The sequence below is a fragment of the Chiloscyllium plagiosum genome, unplaced genomic scaffold, assembly GCF_037043375.1.
Source record: "Chiloscyllium plagiosum isolate Xiang-an unplaced genomic scaffold, Cpla_swu_hap1 HiC_scaffold_53X, whole genome shotgun sequence".
Lineage (NCBI taxonomy): Eukaryota > Metazoa > Chordata > Chondrichthyes > Orectolobiformes > Hemiscylliidae > Chiloscyllium > Chiloscyllium plagiosum.
Window position 1 is genome coordinate 26,657,690 of NW_028270191.1, and position 23,138 is coordinate 26,680,827.

At 42.4% G+C, this 23,138-nt stretch overlaps 1 protein-coding gene and 1 non-coding gene across 2 annotated transcripts in view; one reads left to right on the forward strand and one right to left on the reverse strand.

The window, feature by feature from the left end:
- timeless (timeless circadian clock) overlaps nt 1-15,897 on the reverse strand; it is a 48,943-nt gene extending 33,046 nt beyond the window's left edge. Inside the window, exons 1-4 of the mRNA XM_043681662.2 lie at nt 15,827-15,897; nt 10,975-11,115; nt 6,819-6,972; nt 3,856-3,970 (exon numbers count right to left, since the gene is read on the reverse strand). Of these exons, the coding sequence (XP_043537597.2) occupies nt 3,856-3,970; nt 6,819-6,972; nt 10,975-11,071 (366 nt within the window). The 5' untranslated portion in view covers nt 11,072-11,115; nt 15,827-15,897. The remainder of the gene's footprint in view (nt 1-3,855; nt 3,971-6,818; nt 6,973-10,974; nt 11,116-15,826) is intronic.
- Nucleotides 15,898-16,341: 444 nt separating this feature from the next.
- On the forward strand, nt 16,342-16,423 carry trnas-cga (transfer RNA serine (anticodon CGA)). Its single transcript has one exon. It is a non-coding gene; the product is annotated as a tRNA-Ser (tRNA).
- Nucleotides 16,424-23,138: the final 6,715 nt, after the last annotated feature.

Genomic DNA, 23,138 nt, shown 5'->3' on the forward strand with positions numbered 1-23,138 from the left:
AGTATTTTGTTTGGATAACTGAATGTTTGGATAACTGATTGTTCAGATAATGGATAACTTTGTAAGGGACCTTGAGATCTAGTTCGGATAATTGATGTTTGGATAACCGAGGTTGTTCAGCACTTAACATTTCCTAATTTACCAGCCTTTTTAGATCCAAGTAGACAGAAAGCAAGGACAAGTTTTCAATGCGTAACAAGAATTGAATGATATTGTGAAACTTGAAAGAGCTCAGAAAAGATTTACAAGGATGTTGCCAGGGTTGGAGGGTTTGGACTATAGGGAGAGGCTGAATAGGCTGGGACTGTTTTCCCTGGAGCATCGGAGGCTGAGGGATGACCTTATAGAGGTTTATAAAATCATGAGGGGCATGGATAGGATAAATAGACAAAGTCTTTTCCCTGGGTGGGGGAGTCCAGAACCAGAGGGCATAGGTTTAGGGTGAGAGGGGAAAGATATAAAAGAGACCCAAGGGGCAACTTTTTCACGCAGAGGGTAGTGCGTGTATGGAATGAGTTGCCAGAGGATGTGGTAGAGGCTGGTATAATTACAGCATTTAAAAGGCATCTGGATGGGTAAAGGAGTAAGAAGGGTTTAGAGGAATATGGGCCAAATTCTGGCAAATCGGACTAGATTAGGTTAGGATATAGGTCGGCATGGACGAGTTGGACCAAAGGATCTGTTTTCATGCTGTACATCTCTATGATTATAGATTTTAGTCACAGGTTAACAATTATTAGCTGTCCTTTCCAGCAGTCCATAGGCTCCTGGCTATAGCATTCATTCCCAGAAGTTGTTCAGCTACCTGGGAGCTAATCTCTCAGTTGTTTGTGTTTCCTTTCTTCATTCACAGGATGAAGGTGTTGCGGATATTGCCCAGAGGGCAGTTAAGAGTCAACCACAGTGCTGTTGGTCTGGAACCACAGGCAGATCAGGCTGGGTAAGGGTGACCATTTCCTTTTCTAAAGGACATTAGTGAACCAGATGGGTTTTTCTGTCAATCGACAATGGTTTCATGGTCATCATCAGACTCTGAAGTCCAGAGTTTTCAAAATTGAATTAAAATTCTACCATCTGCTGTGGCAGGTTCGAACCCTCGTCCCCAGAGCATTATCTGGGTCTCTGGATTAACGGTCCAGTAATAATACCAATAGGCCATCTTCTCCCCCCTTTGTCTGACAGGCAGAAAGTGTTGTCATTGACAATTGGTCACCGCTCCAGAGACCAATGTTACTGGCTAAATCTCACTGGGGCATGCTTCCTGGTGCCAGTTCACCTGCAACTAAACTTTCCCCACTGGTTGAAGAAACAACAGTGTAAACCACACTGACAATAACACTGGTAGCTTGCTTTTTAAAAGCACAGTAATTCCTTCCACAGTCCTTGGTTTTTAAAACAGTCCCTTACCCATTTCAGTCCACAATCAAAAATACAGAAAAAAAAGTCTTTCCGATTTTCAGACGAAATACCCCGACTGAAAGTCACTGCATTCCCCAATATTTCTAAATTTCTGACAAGTTAGGTATCTCCCTGACCAGGTGTCCTACCTGTTTTGGTCACTCTTTAGGAGGACTTGGTTGTTGATTTGCGAATAGTTGTGAAATGCTGCTCAAAATAAGTATGAATCAGGATGATTCACCCTTCCTGCTGCCCGGTGAGCCAGCACCAGAGCTCCAGCCATTGACCATATCCCCCACCAAAACACAGCTGAGCTCAGCAACTCTTCTGGCTGCATTTGACAGACACAAAACTGACTCCTCCCTCATTTAGGGAACATTTTAGTTAGGAACTTTGATGAGTGTTAGTACCTTGTCCAAGTGTATAGGCTTTATGCGGGTCTGTGCAGCGAATGTTGATCAGCTATTCAACCATGTATGACATCATCAATAAGTTTTGCAGAGTCAGGAAGGAGAGATCACATCCAGAGTGAATACACAGCCTGAATGAGTACATAGTTTGGGGAATTTGGTGGCAATGTGGGAGTTTCGTGCAGAGCGGAAGAGGTACCTTTTGCTTTTTTTTTTAACTCACAATTTAAGGTTTTGTTTTTAAAACAGGACAACTGAAACCCAGGATCAAGGGCCCAGCACAAGACTGATATCACACATAAACCATAAGTTCATTGGCTGGTATTAGCTACTAATTTGACAATTATGGGTTACTTGAATTGAATTGAATTTATTGTCACGTGTACCGAAACTCAGTGAAAAGCTTTGTCTTGCGAACAATACAGGCAGATCACATAGTTAAATACTTTCAGATTGAAAGTAAATAGGGGAATATTTACAGGCTACAAACTAATAGACCAATAGAGATTTATAAAAATCAAATTAAGAACTAAGTAATTAAAATAGAGATGCCGGGCCAGGCAATGTGTTGTACTGCATGACGTGGGAGCTGGTGGTGCCCACTGTAGTTCATAGTAATCACATCTGTAGCAAGTGTTGGTACCTCGAGGAACTCCAGCTCAGTGTTACTAAGCTGTGGTCTGAGCTTCAAACACTGCAGCACATCAGGGAGGGGAAGAGTTACCTGGACACTGTGTTTCAGGAGGCAGTCACACCCCTTAGTTTAACGACTTCAAATTTGGTCAGTGATCAGGGACAGGAGGGGTGTGACTAAGAGCGAGGCAGGTAGAGCTATCTAGGAGCCTCGGCCCTTGAGTTTGTCTAACAGGTTTGAGATTCTTGTTCCCAGTGTGGATGACAGTGGGGGCTGTATGCTAACTGACAATAGCACTTTGGTATAGGGAGCCATTCAAGAGAGGGGACAGGAAAGAGAAACGTAGTTGTAATCGGGTATAGCATTGTCAGGGGAACAGACACTGTTTGCTGTGGCCAGGACTGAGAGTCCTGAAGGCTGTGTTGCCTGGGTTCAGGATATCTCATCTGGGCTGCTTAGGAACTTGGAGTGGGAGGGGAAGATCCAGTTATTGCGGTCCATTTAGGTACCAATGATATAGGTAGAAAGAGGAAAGAGTTTCTGCTGAGAGAATACGAGCAACTCGTGGCTAAATTAGAAGTCAGAACAAATAAATCAGGAGATAGAAAAGGCATGTAAGAAAGGCACCATTACAATGATCACAGGACAACAAATCGGTAGAAGGGGGAGATGCAATGAGACCTGGGTGTCCCTCATACACCAGTCATTGAAATTAGATATTGCAGGTGAAGCAGGCGGTGAAGAAGGTAAATGGTGCAATGGCCTTCATAGTGAGAGGATTCGAGTATAGGAGCAGGGATGTCTTGCTGCTATTGGATAGGGCCTTAGAGAGGCCACCCCTGGAGTACTGTGTGCAGTTTTGGTCTCCTTATCTGAGGAAGGATGTTCTGGTGATGGAGGGAGTGCAGCAAAAGTTTACCAGACTGATTCATGGGATGGCAGGATTGACACATGAAGAGAGACTGAATCGGTTAGGACTATATTCACTGGAGTTTAGAAAAATGAGGAGGATCTCACAGAAAGCTATAAAGTTCTAAAAGCAGTAGGCAGGGTAACTGCAGGAAGGATGTTCCCAATGACCAGGGAGTCCTGAACCAGGGGGTCACAGTCTAAGGATATGGGGTAGACCATTTAAGACTGAGATGAGGAGAAATGTCTTCACCCAGAAAGTGCTAAGCCTGTGGAATTCACTGTCTCAGGAAGCTGTTGAGGTCAAAACATTGAATGTTTTTAAGAAGGAACTAGATTTACTTCTTAGGACTAAAGGGATCAAAGGGTTTGGGGGAGAAAGCGGGAATGGGGGACTGAGTTAGACAATCAGCCATGATCATATTGAATGGGAGCAGGCTCAAAGGGCCAAATCCTAACTCCTATGTTTCTATGTAAGAAGACTGATCTTTTGTCCACACTCACCTCTTTGTAGCCCTGCAGATATGAAACCACTTGCATAAAGTGATGTCTGAAGGTAGGGTTGTCAGGAACCTTCCCAAAACACAGAAGTGCTGGCTGTGTTAGATTTACCAATAATCTAGAAACAAAACACAGGGGTGGAAAAGACCAAACATTACACTGCGCTACAAATGAAAGTCAATTATTAAAATTGGTATATTCCCATAGCTTCCACTCAAAACAGCACTGTCAAAAGTGTTGGAGATTTTTATTGTTAATTACATCTGAGGATCTGAAACCTGAATACAGGCTGAGGTAACTAGTTGTTGTCAGGAACAACCGCTTAACAGATGTTCTTAATAACTTACATGGCAATAAAATGGCTTCTCGATGCAAAAAAAAGACAAAATGGCTTCTAGGCTGCAAATTGACAATTCTGCTAAAAGCTGCATAAAATGGCTTTTAATTCTGCTATAGCTGCATAATTGACGAATTACAGTCTGCTTCAACAGAGATTAGCAGACAATGCTCCTTTTACAATATAGAAATAACCAGACTAGATAAGAAGTTACTGGCCATCTTAACTGACCTTCAGATGCAGGTGCAAAGACTCGGTTAGTGAGATAAGGGTGGCCTGAGTGTTGGAAAACAAAGTTGGTTTCCAGGAAATATCACTGGACCAAGTAACTGTCAAATAAAGCAAAATTGTGTATTGATTGGTAATTGTCTGAATGTATTGTGATCATAGCCTGTACCTTTTTTTAAGAAAAGTATAAAAATGTCTTTGTTTTAAGCAATATGTGCAGCTCCTCAGAGGAATACGGATCTTTTGGACATACTCACACCCCCAATGGGTCCAGATCTTCACATCTACATCTAATGCGTGCCACATCATATTTTTAATGGGACTTTCCTGTTAATAGGATAGTTCTGGGTGCTGCAGCTCCAAGCTCTGGCCACCAGAGGGAATTCCTAGACCAATGTTTCCTAAATATCTTCAAGTCAGAGATGTACAGCACGGAAATAGACCCCTCGGTCCAACCCGTCCATGCTGATCAGATATCCCAACCCAATCTAGTCCCACCTGCCAGCACCCGGCCCATATCCCTCCAAACCCTTCCGATTCATATACCCATCCAAATGCCTCTTAAATGTTGCAATTGTACCAGCAAAGGCGGTAACTGTGCAGGTTCTCTCTCTCTCTCCTGCACTGTCCTCACCATGTGCTTCCTTTGTCTGCTCTTCTCCCTTTTAAACCTGCTGTTGTTTTGACTTTTTTTCCCCCGAAGTTCCAAAACAATGCAACAGCATATAAAACAGTAATTGCTGCTCCTGGAATTTGAGGAAATCACCTCCAACACCTAAAATACCTCAAAAAAAAGGAGCAGCTCTTACAGCCAGAAATTTTTCCCTTCCTCCATCTTGAATTACCCATTACCCAGAACCCTCCCAGTCAGCGGTTTGAAAATTTATTACGACTGTTTGGTCGATGAGGTGGGGATTTAGAATGGAAACGTAAAAGCAGGGCATCAATCACTGCTGCCTCGGAGCTTGTACACTGAAAGTTTCAGCTCACAACTCTACTTAGGGTACTGACCTATCCTAGGAAGCCCTATCCGAGGCCTTCAAAATCTTCTGCAGCTGTCTTAGTAAAGATGAGCAAGCACCCAAGAATCGAAGTTCGATAAAGTGTAGTGTCCCTAATGTTGTTTCAACATGCTCTACATTGGCTCTTTTGTCCCTTACCAGAATTAGCTTTCAGAGCAGCCTTCATGATAGACTCAAATAAAAAAGTATAATGACTGCTCAGCCTAGCAGCATCCCATCAGCAAACACTCCCTGTCTCAAGAACAAATCTTCCAACTTTGAAAGAAAGTAACAAGAATGGAAGATTCAAATAGCAATGACGTCCAGCATATCCCCTCTATCAGCATGGGAAAGCCAGCTAATTGATACAGAGTTACATACAGTCAATTTTTGTTTGCTGCCTGGTTTTGATTAGAAAGCCAACCTTCCCATGCACGTCCCTCTCCCTTCACCATGTTAAAGCATTGTTCACAGGCTAAACACCATATTATTCCAAAGCTAGATTTGAAACTGCATTAGCTCTCCCATCTCAGCATCCTCCCTTTCATCTCGAGTCTCCTTCTCCTTTAAGCAATTTTCTGTATTTCTTTGGATTTCTCAAGCTCCACTTTGAAATATTTATCACAAGGAGCCAACCAAAGAGAGTCTCTTTAGACAAGCCAAATGGATAGTGAGTTTTGAGATGATTTGTAGCTCAGGTTAAGGTTCTGGATGTAAGTTTGCTCGCTGGGCTGGAAGGTTTGTTCTCAGACGTTTCGTCACCATTCTAGGTAACATCATCAATGAGTCGCTGGTGAAGTGCTTCACTGGAGACTCACTGATGATGTCACCTAGTATGGTGACGAAACATCTGAGAACAAATTTTCCAGCTCAGTGAGCAAACTTACATCCAAAAGCTAAACGGATATTTAGTTGTCTTATTTACTTGATTATAGCAAGTAGAAATCATAGAATCCCTACAGTATGGAAAGAGGCCATTTGGCCCAGCAGGTTCACACTGACCCTCCGAAGAATATCCCAGACCCATTCCACTGTTTAATGCACCTAACCTACATATCTTTGAACACCATGGGCAACTTAGCATGGCCAATTCAACTAAGCTGCACATCTTTGGACTGTGGGAGAAAACCGGAACACCCAGAGGAAACCCACACAGACATGGGGAGAATGTGCAAACTCCACACAGTCAGTCGCCCAAGGCTGGATTTGAACCTGGTCCCTGGCGCTGTGAGGCAGCAGAGCTAACCAGTGAGCCACCATTTTAAATTTGGAGATGATTCACATTTCACTGCTGTAGTCTGACATATTACCTAAATGGAGAGAACACAGCCCTTTTCAATGCAATGAGCACTCTGTAAAAATGCTTCATGCAGCAAAACGCTTTCAAATTTGATTGATACCTGATAACTGCTTCATACAGCACCTTCTCCTGAGGATACTGTGTGATAATGGGCAGTAAATCTTTTTGTAGAATCTGTGCAGCTCCCAGTTGCTGCCGAATGTCTCTTGTCTCATCTTCGTGTCTTAAGTACCTGATTAGGTCTTTGACACCCTCTGAAAAACAAGAATGAATTCTAGTCAGCATCTGCTTTTAAAATCAAATGTCACTTCTAATCATCTCCACTTCTTTTCCTGAAGTTATTGGCTTTTGCTTGACCATGTACTCAAGTGGCCATTTTTCAGGCACAAGCAGAGAATAGGTTCTGGCTGGATATGCTACCATGAGGCCATCACAACCAAACTTGACTCTATTCCTGTCCAACAGCCACATGTGCACCTTCCAGAAATAATTCTTCAACTGCAAAACAAAAAAAATTGTCAGGCCATGGGGAAAGACCAGGACTAGTGGAGCGATCTTTCAGAATGCTAGCACAAGAGGAGTCAAATGCCTCTTTCTGTGCCCCAACACTCTACCAGTAGCAGCAGCTTTCACTGGCTTCCTTCTCACGTCTCTAATATTCCAAAGCAAACAGTAGCTGGAGTTGGTTCACTGAACACAAACCATGAACCCAACCTGCAGATCTCTTGCTCTGTAAGGCCTTGAGTAGCATTGTTACAGACAGATTATGAGTTTCAAAACAAATCATTCTCCCTGTTCTCACCACCTGTCTACACGTGGAGGTTTACATCATATTATTTGTTGAGAACTTGGATTCCAAAGTAGAGGTAAATGGGTTTTTGATTCTCTGTGCTGTGAAGGTGACATTTAAAAAAAAAGACTAACTTTTTTTAAGCAGTGGATCAAAACAGCATTTAAAGAAATCATGAGACTTAAGCTAAACGACTAGACCAGCTACCTGGTGAGATAACTGAAGTGTCTACAACATTGAGCTTTTATGACCTACAAAAAGAGATCAGAGGCAAAAAGCAGCGTCAGTTCAGAGGAAACGATCCATATCAGATGTGCTGTTTTGCAGCTTTATGGTAGTCAGAGAAAACTCTGTGACTTAGCCTGTATGTCTTAGGGAGAAATGAAGAGAATCATAGCTGGTGAATGCACAGAAAGTCAATGAAAGGAAATGTTTGTTTCCACGTCAATTGAGTTAGAAAATAGTGAAGATAATGGTGAAACTTCACTGGGGTTGTATACCTGTAAAGGACAACACTGGGAAAAGGGATGAATCTTTCTTTTTGCAGTTTATTACAACATTTTTCTGAAATGTCTAATATAACTTTGTTCTATTTACTATTAATGCGAATAACATTATTTTGCACATTGGCAGCCTCCTGTGAATATGTTCAGTGACTGACCACCATCGTAACCAAATTGCAAAAGTAAAACCTATGGCCTATCAAGTCAGGTTTTACTCTGGGATCTGACTTGTCCAGACACCAGGTTATATTCCAACAGGTTTATTTGAAATCACAAGCTTTCAGAGCGAGGCAATTAAATTGCAGTCTGCTTGTTGTTATGAGTGTAGGTGATAGCAATACTGGATAAGATGTGGAGATGCTGGTGTTGAACTGGGGTGGACAAGGTCAGAAGTCACACGACACCAAGTTATAGTCCAACAGGTTTATTTAAAATCACAAGGTTTTGGAGCACTACTGTCACATTTCACCTGACAAAGGAGTAGTGCTCCAAAACCTTGTGATTTCAAATAAACCTGTTGGACTATAACTTGGTGCCATGTGACCTCTGACCTTGTCCACCCCAGTTCAACACCAGCATCTCCACATCTTATCCAGTATTGCTATCACCTACACTCATAACAACAAGCAGACTGCAATTTAATTTTTCTCCTGTCTTTAAACAGTAGGGTGTATTTCCCCACTCCCTCTATTGGTGAACTATGACTTTTGTAAGGGAGCACATTACTGTAGGAAAATTAAACCAACGTAGGGCTTATTTCATATACTTTTAGACATTGGGGATTGATTTGCAACAGAAACACAATTACAAACATACATGGAGAGATAGAATAGAAAAGGATAAAGAAATTGTTCAACTCGTAAAACTAAACTACAAAACAACCAAGAGATACACGTTTAACAATGCCCCAGATGGAGTTTTAAGTTGGAGCCCAAAAATCTAAAACTGCAGCTGGCAGTCTAGACTTCCTTTCTAGAGATGGTTTGATTGGCTAGAAAGCAATGGAAGAGTTGTATATAGCTTGTTCTCTTTAAAAATTGAGGTAATTTTGCTGAAATGAAACTTCTATTTCGCTGTTTTGATGAAAGCAAGTTTAACTTGCAGAAAGCAAATGTGAATGGCGGCTTTTTTTTTTACAGGAAGAAGAGACTTTGCAAGAATGACAAGGCTGTGTGCCATTACTTCCATTGCCTTGGCATATACCAAGTGGTCTGTCTGATTTAATTCCTTTTATTGACCCCGACTGAGTGTTACAGACTGGCACATTCCAAGGTCCAGGACCACATGCTGAGGGATGCACTAAAGCTTGGGGCAGCTGCCATCAAGGCACAGTGAAGAAAGACCACCATCTAAGGTCTTTCTTCCAAAAGTACAATGGGGGTCTATTCAGTTATCAGACCTTCCATTACCTCAAATATATGTAAATAGAGCCCTTATAAGTACAAGATGCCCTGGACCTTTTGATTTACAACTGCAGGGAATGCCAAATTTCTAAATGTTGCTTTCTCAAGTACAAAGTCTGTACACTTCAGTATTATAAAGATTTTTCATGAATAAAGTATATTTTTGCAATTAAAAATAAATTCCTTTTATCATACTACACAGGAGCTGGTTACAGAGTGGTTTGCTAGGCACCATTCAAGAAGGCATTTTAAGACTCAATCACATTGCTGTGAACCTGGAGTCATATGTAGACAAGACCAGGTATTAGTGGCAGATTTTTCCCTAAAGGACATTAGTGAACCAATCAAAAATGATTTCATGGTTATCATTGGACTAGTTTTTTTGTTTAATTTTAGTCTTTTTAAAATTAATTGTTGAGATTTGAGCTCTGGATTACTGATCCAATGACAATTATATAAGTGGTTTGGATGCGAACATAGGAGGCATAGTTAGTAAGTTTGCAGATGACACCAAAATTGGAGGTGTAGTGGACAGTGAAGAAGGCTATCTCAGATTACAACAGGATCTTGATCAGCTGGGCCAATGGGCTGAGAAGTAGCAGATGGAGTTTAATTTAGATAAGTGTGAGGTGTTGCATTTTAGGAAAGCAAATCTTAGCAGGACTTATACACTTAATGGTAAGGTCCTGGAGACTGTTGCTGAACAAAGAGACCTTGGAGTGCAGTTTCATAGCTCCTTGAAAGTAGAGTCCCAGGTAGATAGGATAGTGAAGAAGGCGTTTGGTATGCTTTCCTTTATTGGTCAGTGTACTGAGTATAGAAGTTGGGAGGTCATGTTGCAGCTGTACAGGACATTGGTTAGGCCATGTTTAGAATACTGCAGTTCTGGTCTCCTTCCTATCAGAAGGATGTTGTGAAACCTGAAAGGGTTCAGAAAAGATGTACAAGGATGTTGCCAGGGTTGGAGGATTTGAGCTACAGGGAGAGGTTGAATAGGCTGGGGCTGTTTTCCCTGGAGCATCAGAGGCTGAGGGGTGACCTTATAGAGGTTGAGAAAATCATGAAGGGTACGGATATGGTACACAGACAAGGTCTTTTCCCTTCGTTGGGGGAGTCCAGAACTAGAAGGCATAGGTTTAAGGTGAGAGGGGAAAGATATAAAAGAGACCTAAGGGGCAACTTTTTCACGCAGAGGGTGGTGCATGTGTGGAATGAGCTGTTAGAGGAAGTGGTGGAGGCTGGTACAATTACAACATTTAAAAAGTATCCGGATGGGTATAGGAATAGAAAGGGTTTAGAGGAATATGGGCCGGGTGGTGGCAGGTGGGACTAGATTAGGTTGGGATATCTGGGTCAGCATGGACAGGTTGGACTAAAGGGTCTGTTTCCGTGCTGTACATCTCTATGACAATATTACTGTGCCAACAGTTTCCCCCTAAGTTGATGGATAATGGCTGCCAGAAAACCCTGTCAATTCTGAGATACAACATTCATACAATTTAAAGAATTAAACCTCAGAATTTAAAACATGGCTAAAAGCGCGGGCCTGAAACAACTCACCTAAGCAATCAGGCTCTTTGTGATAACTGTCCCCTTCCAGGTACCCCAAAGCACTGCACGTTGCTAGTAGTTCACAGTTCATCATGTTCAGGTCCATACAGTGCACTCTTCAAAGTAGTAACGACATAGGACAGAAGCAACCTGGAACAAAAGAAATGCAAGGGGGAAGAGAGAGAAAAAACAAGGGTGAAATTGCTCCAGCTGTAAACGGGACAGTGTGGAAGAATCATTTTATCATTGCTCAAAAGTATATTACAAATGAGGTGTTGTTATAAAAGGTGGAAGAGAGAAATCAAATGGATACATCGGTGCAAAGAAGACAAAAAGTGTGCTGTTCCCACACTCCTACCATTGCGCATTTCAAGGGTCATCAACCTAAAACATTAACTCCATCTCTGTCTAAGATGCAACCAGACCTACCGAGTGCTGCTTGCATTTGCTGTCTGGTTTTAAGCTAACAGCAAAATGGTCACTATGAATTCCTGGTCTTAATCATGCTGCTCTGCAAAACAGAATATGACACCATCACCATTAACCTCTTACTACAGTCCTGCCAGAACAGGAGGCTGGCACAAGGGTCCCACCAGTTTCTTGAGAATGGTAGGATTGGCAAAAGTCACATACTGCACCCCTGAAAAGAGGGACTGGTAGACATCTTGGGGTGTTATGAACATATGAATATGGACTAGGCCATTTGGCCCTTCGAGATTAGAGTGGTGCTGGAAAAGCACAGCATGTCAGGCAGCATCCAAGGAGCAGGAAAATCGGCGCTTTGGGCAAAAGCCCTTTGTTTTTCCTACCCGAAACGTCGATTTTCCTGCTCCTCGGATGCTTCTGACCTGCTGTGCTTTTCCAGCACCACTCTAATCTTGACTCTAATTCCCAGCATCTGCAGTACCCACTTCTGCTATTTGGCCCTTCAAGCCTGCTCTGCCATTCAATAGGATTATGGCTGATCTGATTGTGTCCTTAACTCCACTTTCCTGTCAACCCTTTTAACTCCCTTGATAATCAAGAATCTAACCTACCTCTCTTTGAAAAAAGTATTCAATGATTCTGCCTCCACTGCTAGCTACGGAGGGGCACTCCAAAAGGTGGCTCGGTGGTTACTACAACCTCACAGCACCAAGGACCCAGGTTCAATCTTAGCCTTGGGTGACTGCCTGAGTGGAGGTTGCACGTTCTCCCTGTGTCTGCATGGGGGTGCTCTGGTTTCCTCCCACAGTCCAAAGATGTACAGGTAAGGTAGATTGGCTATGCTAAATTGCCTGTAGTGTCCAGGGTTGGCTGGATTAGGCACAGAAAATGCAGAGTCACAGGTATACGGTGGAATCCTCTTTGGAGGGCTAGTGTGGATCCGATGGGATGAATAGTCTGCTCCTATTCTACGACTCCCAACCCTCAGAGGAAAATAAATTTCATCTCTTCTTGTGGAGCTAAAAATACGTTTGCCATCCCCGAAGGAGGAGGTCACAAGGATGGCTAGAATTTCAATCACGTCCATTCTCCTTCCACTGAGTAATACAACTTGTGATCAATTGGTAATACCTTCGATATTTTACTTATTGTTACTGCACCAAAGACCCAGTTTCCCCTGGCACTGAGGCCAAATGCAACACCCCAATTTTCTAAAATTAGATCAGAATTGTCAGAAGTTACGTGACACCAGGTTATAGTCCAAGATGTTTATTTGAAATCACAAGCTTTCTGAGCACTGCTCTTTTGTCAGGTGAAGGCACAGAATTTATAGGCAGAGAGATCATTGCAAGATGATTCTAGGTAATTACCTAGAATTATCTTGGAATAATCTCTCTACCTATAAGTTCGACGCCTGTGCATTTCCCTCCACTTCACTTGATGAAGGAGCAGTGCTCAGAAAGCTTGTGATTTCAAATAAACATCTTGGACTATAACCTGGTGTCATGTGACTTCTGATTTGGTCCACCCCAGTGCAACACCAGCACCTTGACATCATCAGAATTGAACCTGGAAAAATATAGTGCTATACCAGGCAACACAATTATTCACGTTAATTTCTGAGCTAATTTAACAGAATATCCTCCGTCTCTCTATTATTCGCAACACACCTTGTGTATGTTGAGGACAGTTGGCATTGCAAACTGTACTAAACTTTGGTGACACCTGAAAAGTTGTATCGTTATCTACTGCATGGTAGCATAGTGGTTAGCACTGCTGCCTCACAGTACCAGAGACCCGGGTTCAATTCCTGCCTCAGGCAACTGTCCGTGTGGAGTTTGCACATTCTCCCAGTGTCTGCGTGGGTTTCCTCACACAGTCCAAAAACGTGAAGGTTAGATGAATTGGCCATTCTAAATTGCCCATAGTGTTCAGGGATGTGTGGATTAGGTGCATTAGTCGGGGCTAAGTGTAGAGTAATAGGGTTGGGGAATGAGTCTGGGTGGGTTACTCTTAGGAGGGCCAGTGAGGACTTGTTGGGCCGAAGGGCCTGTTTCCACACTGTAAGTAATCTAATCTAAGTAAAATTGAGAAGCGCACAAGATTTAAAATGGAAAAGCTGCATGTTTGAGAGTGATACTAACAACATGTGTTACTGACATCAGCGACGACACTTCCTATACAAAACAGGGGAAACAATGACATTTTTCCTAATGACATTAGGTAAAGGTGGATAAATCCCCAGGACCTGATCAGGTGTACCTGAGAACTCTGTGGGAAGCTAGAGAAGTGATTGCTGGGCCTCTTGCTGAGATATTTGTACCATCGATAGTCACAAGTGAGGTGCCGGAAGACTGGAGGTTGGCAAACGTGGTACCACTGTTTAAGAAGGGCGGTAAAGACAAGCCAGGGAACTATAGACCGGTGAGCCCGACGTCGGTGGTGGGCAAGTTGTTGGAGGGAATCCTGAGGGACAGGATGTACATGTATTTGGAAAGGCAAGGACTGATTAGGGATAGTCAACATGGCTTTGTGTGTGGGAAATCATGTCTCACAAACTTGAGTGAATTTTTTGAAGAAGTAACAAAGAGGATTGATGAGGGCAGAGCGGTAGATGTGATCTATATGGACTTCAGTAAGGTGTTCGACAAGGTTCCCCCTGGGAGACTGATTAGCAAGGTTAGATCTTATGGAATACTGGGAGAACTAGCCATTTGGATACAGAACTGGCTCAAAGGTAGAAGACAGAGGGTGGTGGTGGAGGGTTGTTTTTCAGACTGGAGGCCTGTGACCAGTGGAGTGCCACAAGGACCGGTGCTGGGTCCTCTACTTTTTGTCATTTACATAAATGATTTGGATGCGAGCATAAGAGGTACAGTTAGTAAGTTTGCAGATGACACCACAATTGGAGGTGTAGTGAACAGAAAAGAGGGTTACCTCAGATTACAACAGGACCTTGACCAGATGGGCCAATGGGCTGAGAAGTGGCAGATGGAGTTTAATTCAGATAAATGCGAGGTGCTGCATTTTGGGAAAGCAAATCTTAGCAGAACTTATACACGTAATGGTAAGGTGCTAGGGAGTGTTGCTGAACAAAGAGACCTTGGAGTGCAGGTTCATAGCTCCTTGAAAGTGGAGTCGCAGGTAGATAGGATAGTGAAGAAGACGTTTGGTATGCTTTCTTTTATTGGTCAAAGTATTGAGTATAGGAGTTGGGAGGTCATGTTGCAGCTGTATAGGACATTGGTTAGATCACTGTTGGAATATTGTGTGCAATTCTGGTCTCCTTCCTATCAGAAAGATGTTGTGAAACTTGAAAGGGTTCAGAAAAGATTTACAAGGATGTTGCCAGGGTTGGAAGATTTGAGCTATAGGGAGAGGCTGAACAGGCTGGGTCTGTTTTCCCTGGAGCGTCGGATGCTGATGGGTGACCTTATAGAGGTTTATAAAATTATGAGGGGCATGGATAGGGTAAATAGGCAAAGTCTTTTCCCTGGGGTGGGGGAGTCCAGAACTAGAGAGGCATAGGTTTAGGGTGAGAGGGGAAAGATATAAAACAGACCTAAGGGGCAACTTTTTCACACAGGGTGGTATGTGTATGGAATGAGCTGCCAGAGGATGTGGTGGAGGCATTTGGATGGGTATATGAATCGGAAGGGTTTGGAGGGATATGGGCCGGGTGCTGGTGGGATATGGGCAGGTGGGACGAGATTGGGTTGGGATATCTGGTTGGCATGGACGGGTTGGACCGAAGCGTCTGTTTCCGTGCTGTACATCTCTATGACTGTAGAGACCTACATTTTTGTGGGTCTTGTAAATGGTTGCTGAGTCTACTCCAAAATGTGAAGAAAGCCAGTCTAAATCTTCAACTATACGTGAAAGAGAGTAGGTAACGTCGAAAAACATAAATATGGCGCAGTGATGCTTGGAAGCTTTACTTAAAATGGAGAAGTGTTTTTCAACACAAATGACACCTCCCCAAACCCTCAGTCCTTCATCATCTGAAGTATACGAAAGAAATGTCAGCTGATTTCCACAGACAGGCTGAATGTTCCACAATTTAAAGATGTCAATATATTATTGAGAATCATATTCCAGATTTGTTTTCAAATTACGCAAACATTTAAAATATACAAAATCCAGTAAAATGAGGTAGGTATGGGTTCAAAAGGAAAAAAATGGGAAGGCAGGAAAGGCGGGGGGAGATAGCTGAAGAACAAATGATCAAACTGGCTAAAAGAATTTCGGATCCAAAAAGGAATTAATTTGAATAAGTTTGCAACCCAAAAGTGACAAATCACAATCCTGAATTTACCGGTACAGGCAGGATCAAGCAGAATGACCCCCTCATGTGGCAAAATCATTCTGTTTTTAGTTGAAGAGATTTAATTTGGGGGAGAACGATTTGAAGGGAGGATAAAAGAAACAAGCTCACCTTAGGTGTTGCAAGCTAATTTCCGACTAAAATGTTTCAACTCGATTTTCCTCCTAAAATCTGAATAACCCGCGCTCCAAGAATTCCCGCCAACCCTGGAACCGCCAAACTGGGAGGAGACAGGGGTGGGAAGACCCGATAAATAAATAAAGAGCAGAATATGGATCCTGTGAGCACAAAAAGTATGTATCATTTCTATTTATATGATTAAATCTTGTCCGTTCCATAGTAAATTTTAGAATGGGCTGCATACTAATGCAATGGACGTATGTATTGATTCAGGCCACCCCTCTCGAGGCGGATTTAAAACAGTCCAGGCGGAGATCTGCAACGCTAAATTAACTTTGCGTCAGGTATTCCGGATTTCCCCGAATAGATGATCGCGTGAGAACGTTTTACAATACGCAATTTTAGAATGAAGCGTGTTAAAACAGTAGAATAACGGTGTCCCATTTAAATAACTGCGAGTTTATTCCAATCTTCTATTTAAACCCCTTTCAACTGCGACACTATGAGTCACGGTGGCCGAGTGGTTAAGGCGTTGGACTCGAAATCCAATGGGGTCTCCCCGCACAGGTTCGAATCCTGTTCGTGACGATGTCGTGTTTTTTTTTAGGAGGGGGTTAAAATACAATTCAGCATAATTTAACGTTCATGTTTTGCTCCTCGAAACGTTCACTTCTCACATAGCAGTCCCTACCTACTGGCATACTAAGGTACAAACTGGACATCTTGCTTTAGTGTTAATATTTGATAAAGTCCTCTCAATAGGTCAACCAAAACCATGAAAGACCACTTCTGAAAAGCTTATTACCTATTGTATTAAAAATCATATTCTGCTCATGATGAATTAAATAATCTTTTGATTACCCATTAAACAACAACCTTTAGATTAAAATGCTTCAGTTTTTCTTACATGAAAGATTAACATCCATTTCCTTGATTATTATGTTGTGTGTTCAAATTGTCTTGTTTACATCATATTCCAGGTACTCAGAGGAAAACAGTTGCTGCACTTTGGGGGGGTGACATCACACTCTAAGTATGAAAAACATTCATGGAACTAATTGCCACGATGAGTAAAACAATCACTGTACCTAACATTGTTTTATATTTTTCCATATTTCATGCAGAAATGCACAAAAGTTTCATTTGATTCCACCAGTTTGGATCAACATTAACCCAGCACATGAACCAAACACAAAGAGAAAACATTTCTATATCTCTCAACCTTTTTTCCCTTCATACACCTATCAAGTCCAATCTGAAGTATTGACATTCTTTCTGCCTCAGTCACTAACCTGGGAAATTAATGCAACAAGACTTCTTCAAAACAATTCAAACAGTCATACCAGATTCAAAACATCTCTCCCCAGATGCCACCAAACATGGAGTCTCTTCAGAATTTTTTAAAAATTCAGATTTCCAGCACTTGCAGTTTTTTGCTTTTATGACTGGAAATTAATTCATCTCACAAATGTATGCACAAGTAAATTTCTCCTGCCCTTCATTTGAAATCTAAAAAAATTCAGTGGTATCAGTGGACATCCTAGGATCTGAATGAGGTGACTATAGAGAAAATGGATGTTTAGTTAAGATTTTCCAAAACAAACTAGTTTCTAGAAATGTTTCCAGCAGATCAGAAGTTGGCAAATATAACTGCTCTTTGAGAAAGGAGAGAGAGAAAAAGGAAGTAACTGGCCAATTATCCTGAAGTTAGTCATTAGTAAAGTGTTGGAATCTATTACTGAAGAAGTCTTAACACATTTGGAAAATTGTAAAATGACCAGTTGGATCAACAGGGTTTTGTGAAAGAGAAGTCATATTTGAAAATTTATTAGTCTTTTGAAGTTGTATGTTATAGGGTAGATAACAGAGAGCCAGCAGTTAGAGCATACTTGAATAACATGCAAGATAAGGGCTCGTGGAGATTGAGTTAATATATATGCATGAATAGAGGATTGGTTAACAGACAGGAAGCAGAAAATGGGGATCAAACAGGCACTTTCAAGTTGGCAGCGGTCAGTAGAATTAGTGGAATTCTGCAAGTGTGGAAAAGGACATGGAAGACCTAGAATGTAGGGAATTAGATGGTGACATCTTGAAAAATGTCCATATTACAGAGAAGGAAGTGCCGGATGTCTTGAAACTGGGCTGGGGAAGCCCAGGTTTAAGTTCCACCTGCTCCAGAAGTGTGTAATAACATCACCGAATGGGTTGATTAGAAAAATAATATCAAATTTGAAAAGTATGGACTAAGCAACCAAATATAATATTTCCAAGCTTGCAGATAATATAAAGCAGAGCAGGAATGTGTGGTGTAAAGGAGATGCAAACTATTTTGGCTTGAGAAATCGTGGATGCGTTGGTGATTATTTTCCAGAGTTCGATAGATTCGGGATCAGTTCCTGCGGATTGGAGGGTGGCTAATGTTATACCACTTTTTAAGAAAGGTGGGAGAGAGAAAACAGGAAATTATAGACCAGTTAGTCTGACCTCAGTGGTGGGAAAGATACCGGAGTCTATTATAAAGGATGAAATTACTACACATCTGGATAGTAGTAACAGGATAGGTCAGAGTCAGCATGGATTTATGAAGGGGAAATCATGCTTGACTAATCTTCTGGAATTTTTTGAGGATGTAACTCTGAAGATGGATGAGGGAGATCCAGTGGATGTAGTGTACCTGGACTTTCAGAAAGCTTTTGATAAAGTCCCACACAGGAGGTTAGTCAGCAAAATTAGGGCGCATGGTATTGGGAGCAAAGTACTAACTTGGATTGAAAGTTGGTTGGCTGACAGGAAACAAAGAGTAGTGATAAACAGCTCCATTTCGGAATGGCAGGCAGTGACCAGTGGGGTACCGCAGGGATCAGTACTGGGACCGCAGCTTTTTACAATATATGTTAATGATATAGAAGATGGTATTAGTAATAACATTAGTAAATTTGCTGATGATACTAAGCTGGGTGGCAGGGTGAAATGTGATGAGGATGTTAGGAGATTACAGGGTGACCTGGACAGGTTAGGTGAGTGGTCAGATGCACGGCAGATGCAGTTTAATGTGGATAAATGTATGGTTATCCATTTTGGTGTCAAGAATAGGAAGGCAGATTACTACCTCAATGGAATCAATTTAGGTAAAGGGACAGTACAGAGAGATCTAGGTGTTCTTGTACACCAGTCAATGAAGGTAAGCATGCAGGTACAGCAGGTAGTGAAGAAGGCTAATAGCATGCTGGCCGTCATAACAAAAGGAATTGAGTATAGAAGCAAAGAGGTTCTTCTGCAGCTGTACAGGGCTGAAAATGTGTTGCTGGAAAAGCGTAGCAGGTCAGGCAGCATCTAGGGAACAGGAGAATCGACGTTTCGGGCATTAGCCCTTCTTCAGGAATGGCTGTACAGGGCCCTGGTGAGACCACACCTGGAGTACTGTGTGCAGTTCTGATCTCCAACTTTGAGGAAAGACATTCTGGCTATTGAGGGAGTGCAGCGTAGGTTCACGAGGTCAATTCCTGGAATGGCGGGACTACCTTACACTGAAAGACTGGAGCGACTGGGCTTGTATACCCTTGAGTTTAGAAGACTGAGGGGGGATCTGATTGAGACAGATAAGATTATTAAAAGATTGGACACTCTGGAGGCAGGAAACCTGGAAATTTTTGTTGCAAACATTTCGTCCCCTGTCTAGTGCCATCCTCAGTGCTTGGGAGCCTCCTGTGAAGCGGTTCTGTGGTGTTTCCTCCAGCATTTATAGTGGCCTGTCCCTGCCGCTTCCGGTTGTCAGTTTCAGCTGTCCGCTGTAGTGGCCGGTATATTGGGTCCAGGTCGATGTGTTTGTTGATGGAGTTTGTGGATGAGTGCTATGCTTCTAGGAATTCCCTGGCTGTTCTTTGTTTGGCTTGCCCTATAATGGTAGTGTTGTCCCAGTCGAATTCATGTTGCTTGTCGTCTGCGTGTGTGGCTACTAAGGATAGCTGGTCGTGGCGTTTCGTGGTTAGTTGATGTTCATGGATGCGGATCGTTGGCTGTCTTCCTGTTTGTCCAGATTACAACAGGATCTTGATCAAATGGGCCAGTGGGCTGAGGAGTGGCAGATGGAGTTTAATTCTGCATTTTGGGAAAGCAAATCTTAGCAGGACCTGTACACTTAAGACCTTACCATTAAGGCATATTGCTGAACAAAGTGACCTTGGAGTGCAGGTTCATAGCTCCTTGAAAGTAGAGTCGCAGGTAGATAGGATAGTGAAGAAGGCATTTGGTATGCTTTCCTTTATTGGTCAGAGTATTGATTACAGGAGTTGGGAGGTCATGTTGCGGCTGTACAGGCATTGGTTAGGCCACTTTTGGAATATAGCGTGCAATTCTGTTCTCCTCCCTATTGGAAGGATGTTGTGAAACTTGAAAGGGTTCAGAAAAAATTTACAAGGATGTTGCCAGGGTTGGAGGATTTGAGCTATAGGGAGAGGTTGAATAGGCTGGGGCTGTTTTCCCTGGAGCGTCAGAGGCTGAGGGGTGACCTTGCAGAGGTTTATAAAATCATGAGGGGCATGGATAGGACAAATAGATAAAGTCTTTTCCCTGGGGTGGATGAAGCACTAGATGGCATATGTTTAAGGTGAGGAGGGAAAGATATAGAAGAGAACTAAGGGGCAACATTTTCACGCAGAGGGTGGTATGTGTATGGAATAAGCTGCCAGAGGAAATGGTGGAGGCTAGTACAATTGCAACATTTAAGAGGCATCTGGATGGATATATGAATAGGAAGGGTTTGGAGAGATATGGGCTGTTGCTGGCAAATTGGAGTAGATTACGTTGGCATATCTGGTCAGTATGGATGAGTTGGACCGAAGGGTCTGTTTCCATTGCTGTACATCTCTATGACTGTGTGACTCTAAGTGTAGTGTCAGTGATGCAGCCTCAGCTATTTACAATTTACATTAATAGCTTAGACAATGAGACAGACAGTAATACAACTAAGTTCTGTTATGGCATAAAGCTAGGTCAGGAGGCAAGCTGTGAAGACACAATCATTATGGACAGGATAAGTAATTGGGCAATGGGTGGGGTGGTTAGATAGAGGTTAATGTAGGTGTAAGTGTAATTTTGTTTACTTTAGTCTTCAGAATAGAAGATTTTCAAAAAAAAAAGTGATTTTAAATGTTAGTGTTCAGAGATATGTGTGCATGTACAAAGGAATACAAAAAAATTAGCAGGCAAATACAAGAATAAAGTCACCTTGCTACAATAGTTTTGGGCTTTGGGGAGACCACATCTGGAATATCTTAGAATAGTCACAGCACAGAAGGAGGCCAATCAGTCTTGTCCACACAGGCTCTACACAGGGACAGTTTGCTTAGTGCAACACCTCAGTCTTATCTCCATTGCCAAGCACAATGAGATGACAGAATTTTCCGATAAGAGGCTGAGTAAATTGGATCTATACTGTCTAGAGTTTAGAAGAATGAAAGGCAATAGCTCTGAAACATGGAGATTCTGAAGAGAGTTGACAGAGTTGACACAAAGTGGTTGTTTCTGTTAGTTGGGGAAATGGGCCACACTCTCTCAATATGATATTAATCGTTTAATCTGGGACGAGAAGACGTTTCTTCTTTCAAAAGGCTGTGAATCAATGCTGCAGAGTATTGCAGATGCTCAATTGTTGGGTATGTTGTGGGGCAGCAGAGTGGTTAGCACTGCTGCCTCACAGTGCCAGACACCCGGGTTTGATTCTAGCTTCAGGTGACTATCTGTCTGTGTGGAGTTTGCCCGTTCTCCCCGTGTCTCCATGGGTTTCCTCCCACATTCCAAAGATGTGCAGGTTAGGTGAATTGGCCTTGTTACATTGCCCATAGTGTAGCTTGGGTGCATTAGTCAGGGGTAAATGTAGAGGAATGGGTTCGTGTGGGATACTCTTCGGAGGGTTGGTGTGGACTTCTGGAGCTGAAGGGCCTGTTTCCACACTGTAGGGATTCTGTAAAATTCAATACTCCAGCTGGGGTAGACAAATTTTGTTTTTCTCAGGCAATTGAACGATACGGGAAGCTGACACGAAAGGAGTAGAGACAGGTAGTTAGTTGGGATCTTACCGAATAGTAAAGCAGATTTAAGTGCCATTTGGCCTACTTCCGCTTCTTTTTCTTACATTCTATGACCCTCAGTATCTGATGTCTTATGGTCCTCAAAATTAGCATCAACCTGCTTCTGTCCTGCCCTATTGTTACACGTTACATTGCACTTTTTGCCCTAACAACAATAACTTGGATTTATGCAACATTGTTAAAATGGTAAAAATGACTCACCAGGCATGATCAAACAAAATTGGACACCAAGTCACATAGTCAGTTCAGGCAACCAAGCACTTCACCAAAAGTGCTGGGTTTCACAAAGAAACCCAAGCATACAAATAAAAAGCAGGAATTTTCAGCATTGCTTCACCTGAGGCCCACTGAAGATGTTACCTAGGAGGATAACGAAACGTCTAGAAATGAACCTTCCTGCTCAGCGAGCAAACCTACATCCAAAACCTCAACCTGAGCTACAAATCTTCTCAAAACTCGTTTCACAAAGTGCCCTACAGGAAGGAGGAGGAGCAAACTTCCACCAAGAATGGCAGCACTTTACCTTAAGTGTCCATTCTTCATGTATGAATCTACTGAAACTAAAAATCACACAACACCAGGTTATAGTCCAACAGGTTTATTTGGAAGCACTAGCTTTAGGAGCGCTGTTCCTTCATCAGGTGGTTGTGGAGTATGAGAATGTAAGACACAGAATTTATCGCAGAAGTTTACAGTGTGATGCAACTTAAATTATATATGGAAAAAGACCTGGAGTGTTTGTTAAATCTCTCATCTTTTAGAGTGACCATGTTGGTTTCAGCTCTTTCATACGTAAATCCCAGAACTTGTTTTTTAAAGTTACACTCTCAAGTGAATTTCAATAATAGGTGCCATGTCAGCTCAAATAATGCATTGAAGGTGTAAGGTGCCCTGTGTGAGGCTGTCTGTATCCCAGTGTTCAGACTGATTCTATTTCTAAAAAATAGAAATAGAATCTTACATGGATTCAAGCAGTTTTTGAGCAAAATAAAATGTGATTCTGCTAGGTGTGTGTGTGTGTGTGTGTGTGTTTTGCAGTGGGGTCACCTGTTGTCACATGAACCCAAGATCCCAGTTGAGGCCATCCCTGTGAGTACCAAACTTGGTTATCAGCCTCTGCTTGGCCACTTTGCATCATTGCCTATCCCGAAGTCCACCTTGGAGTATGGTCACCTGAAGGTCTGAGGTCAAATGTCCCGGACCGCTGAAGT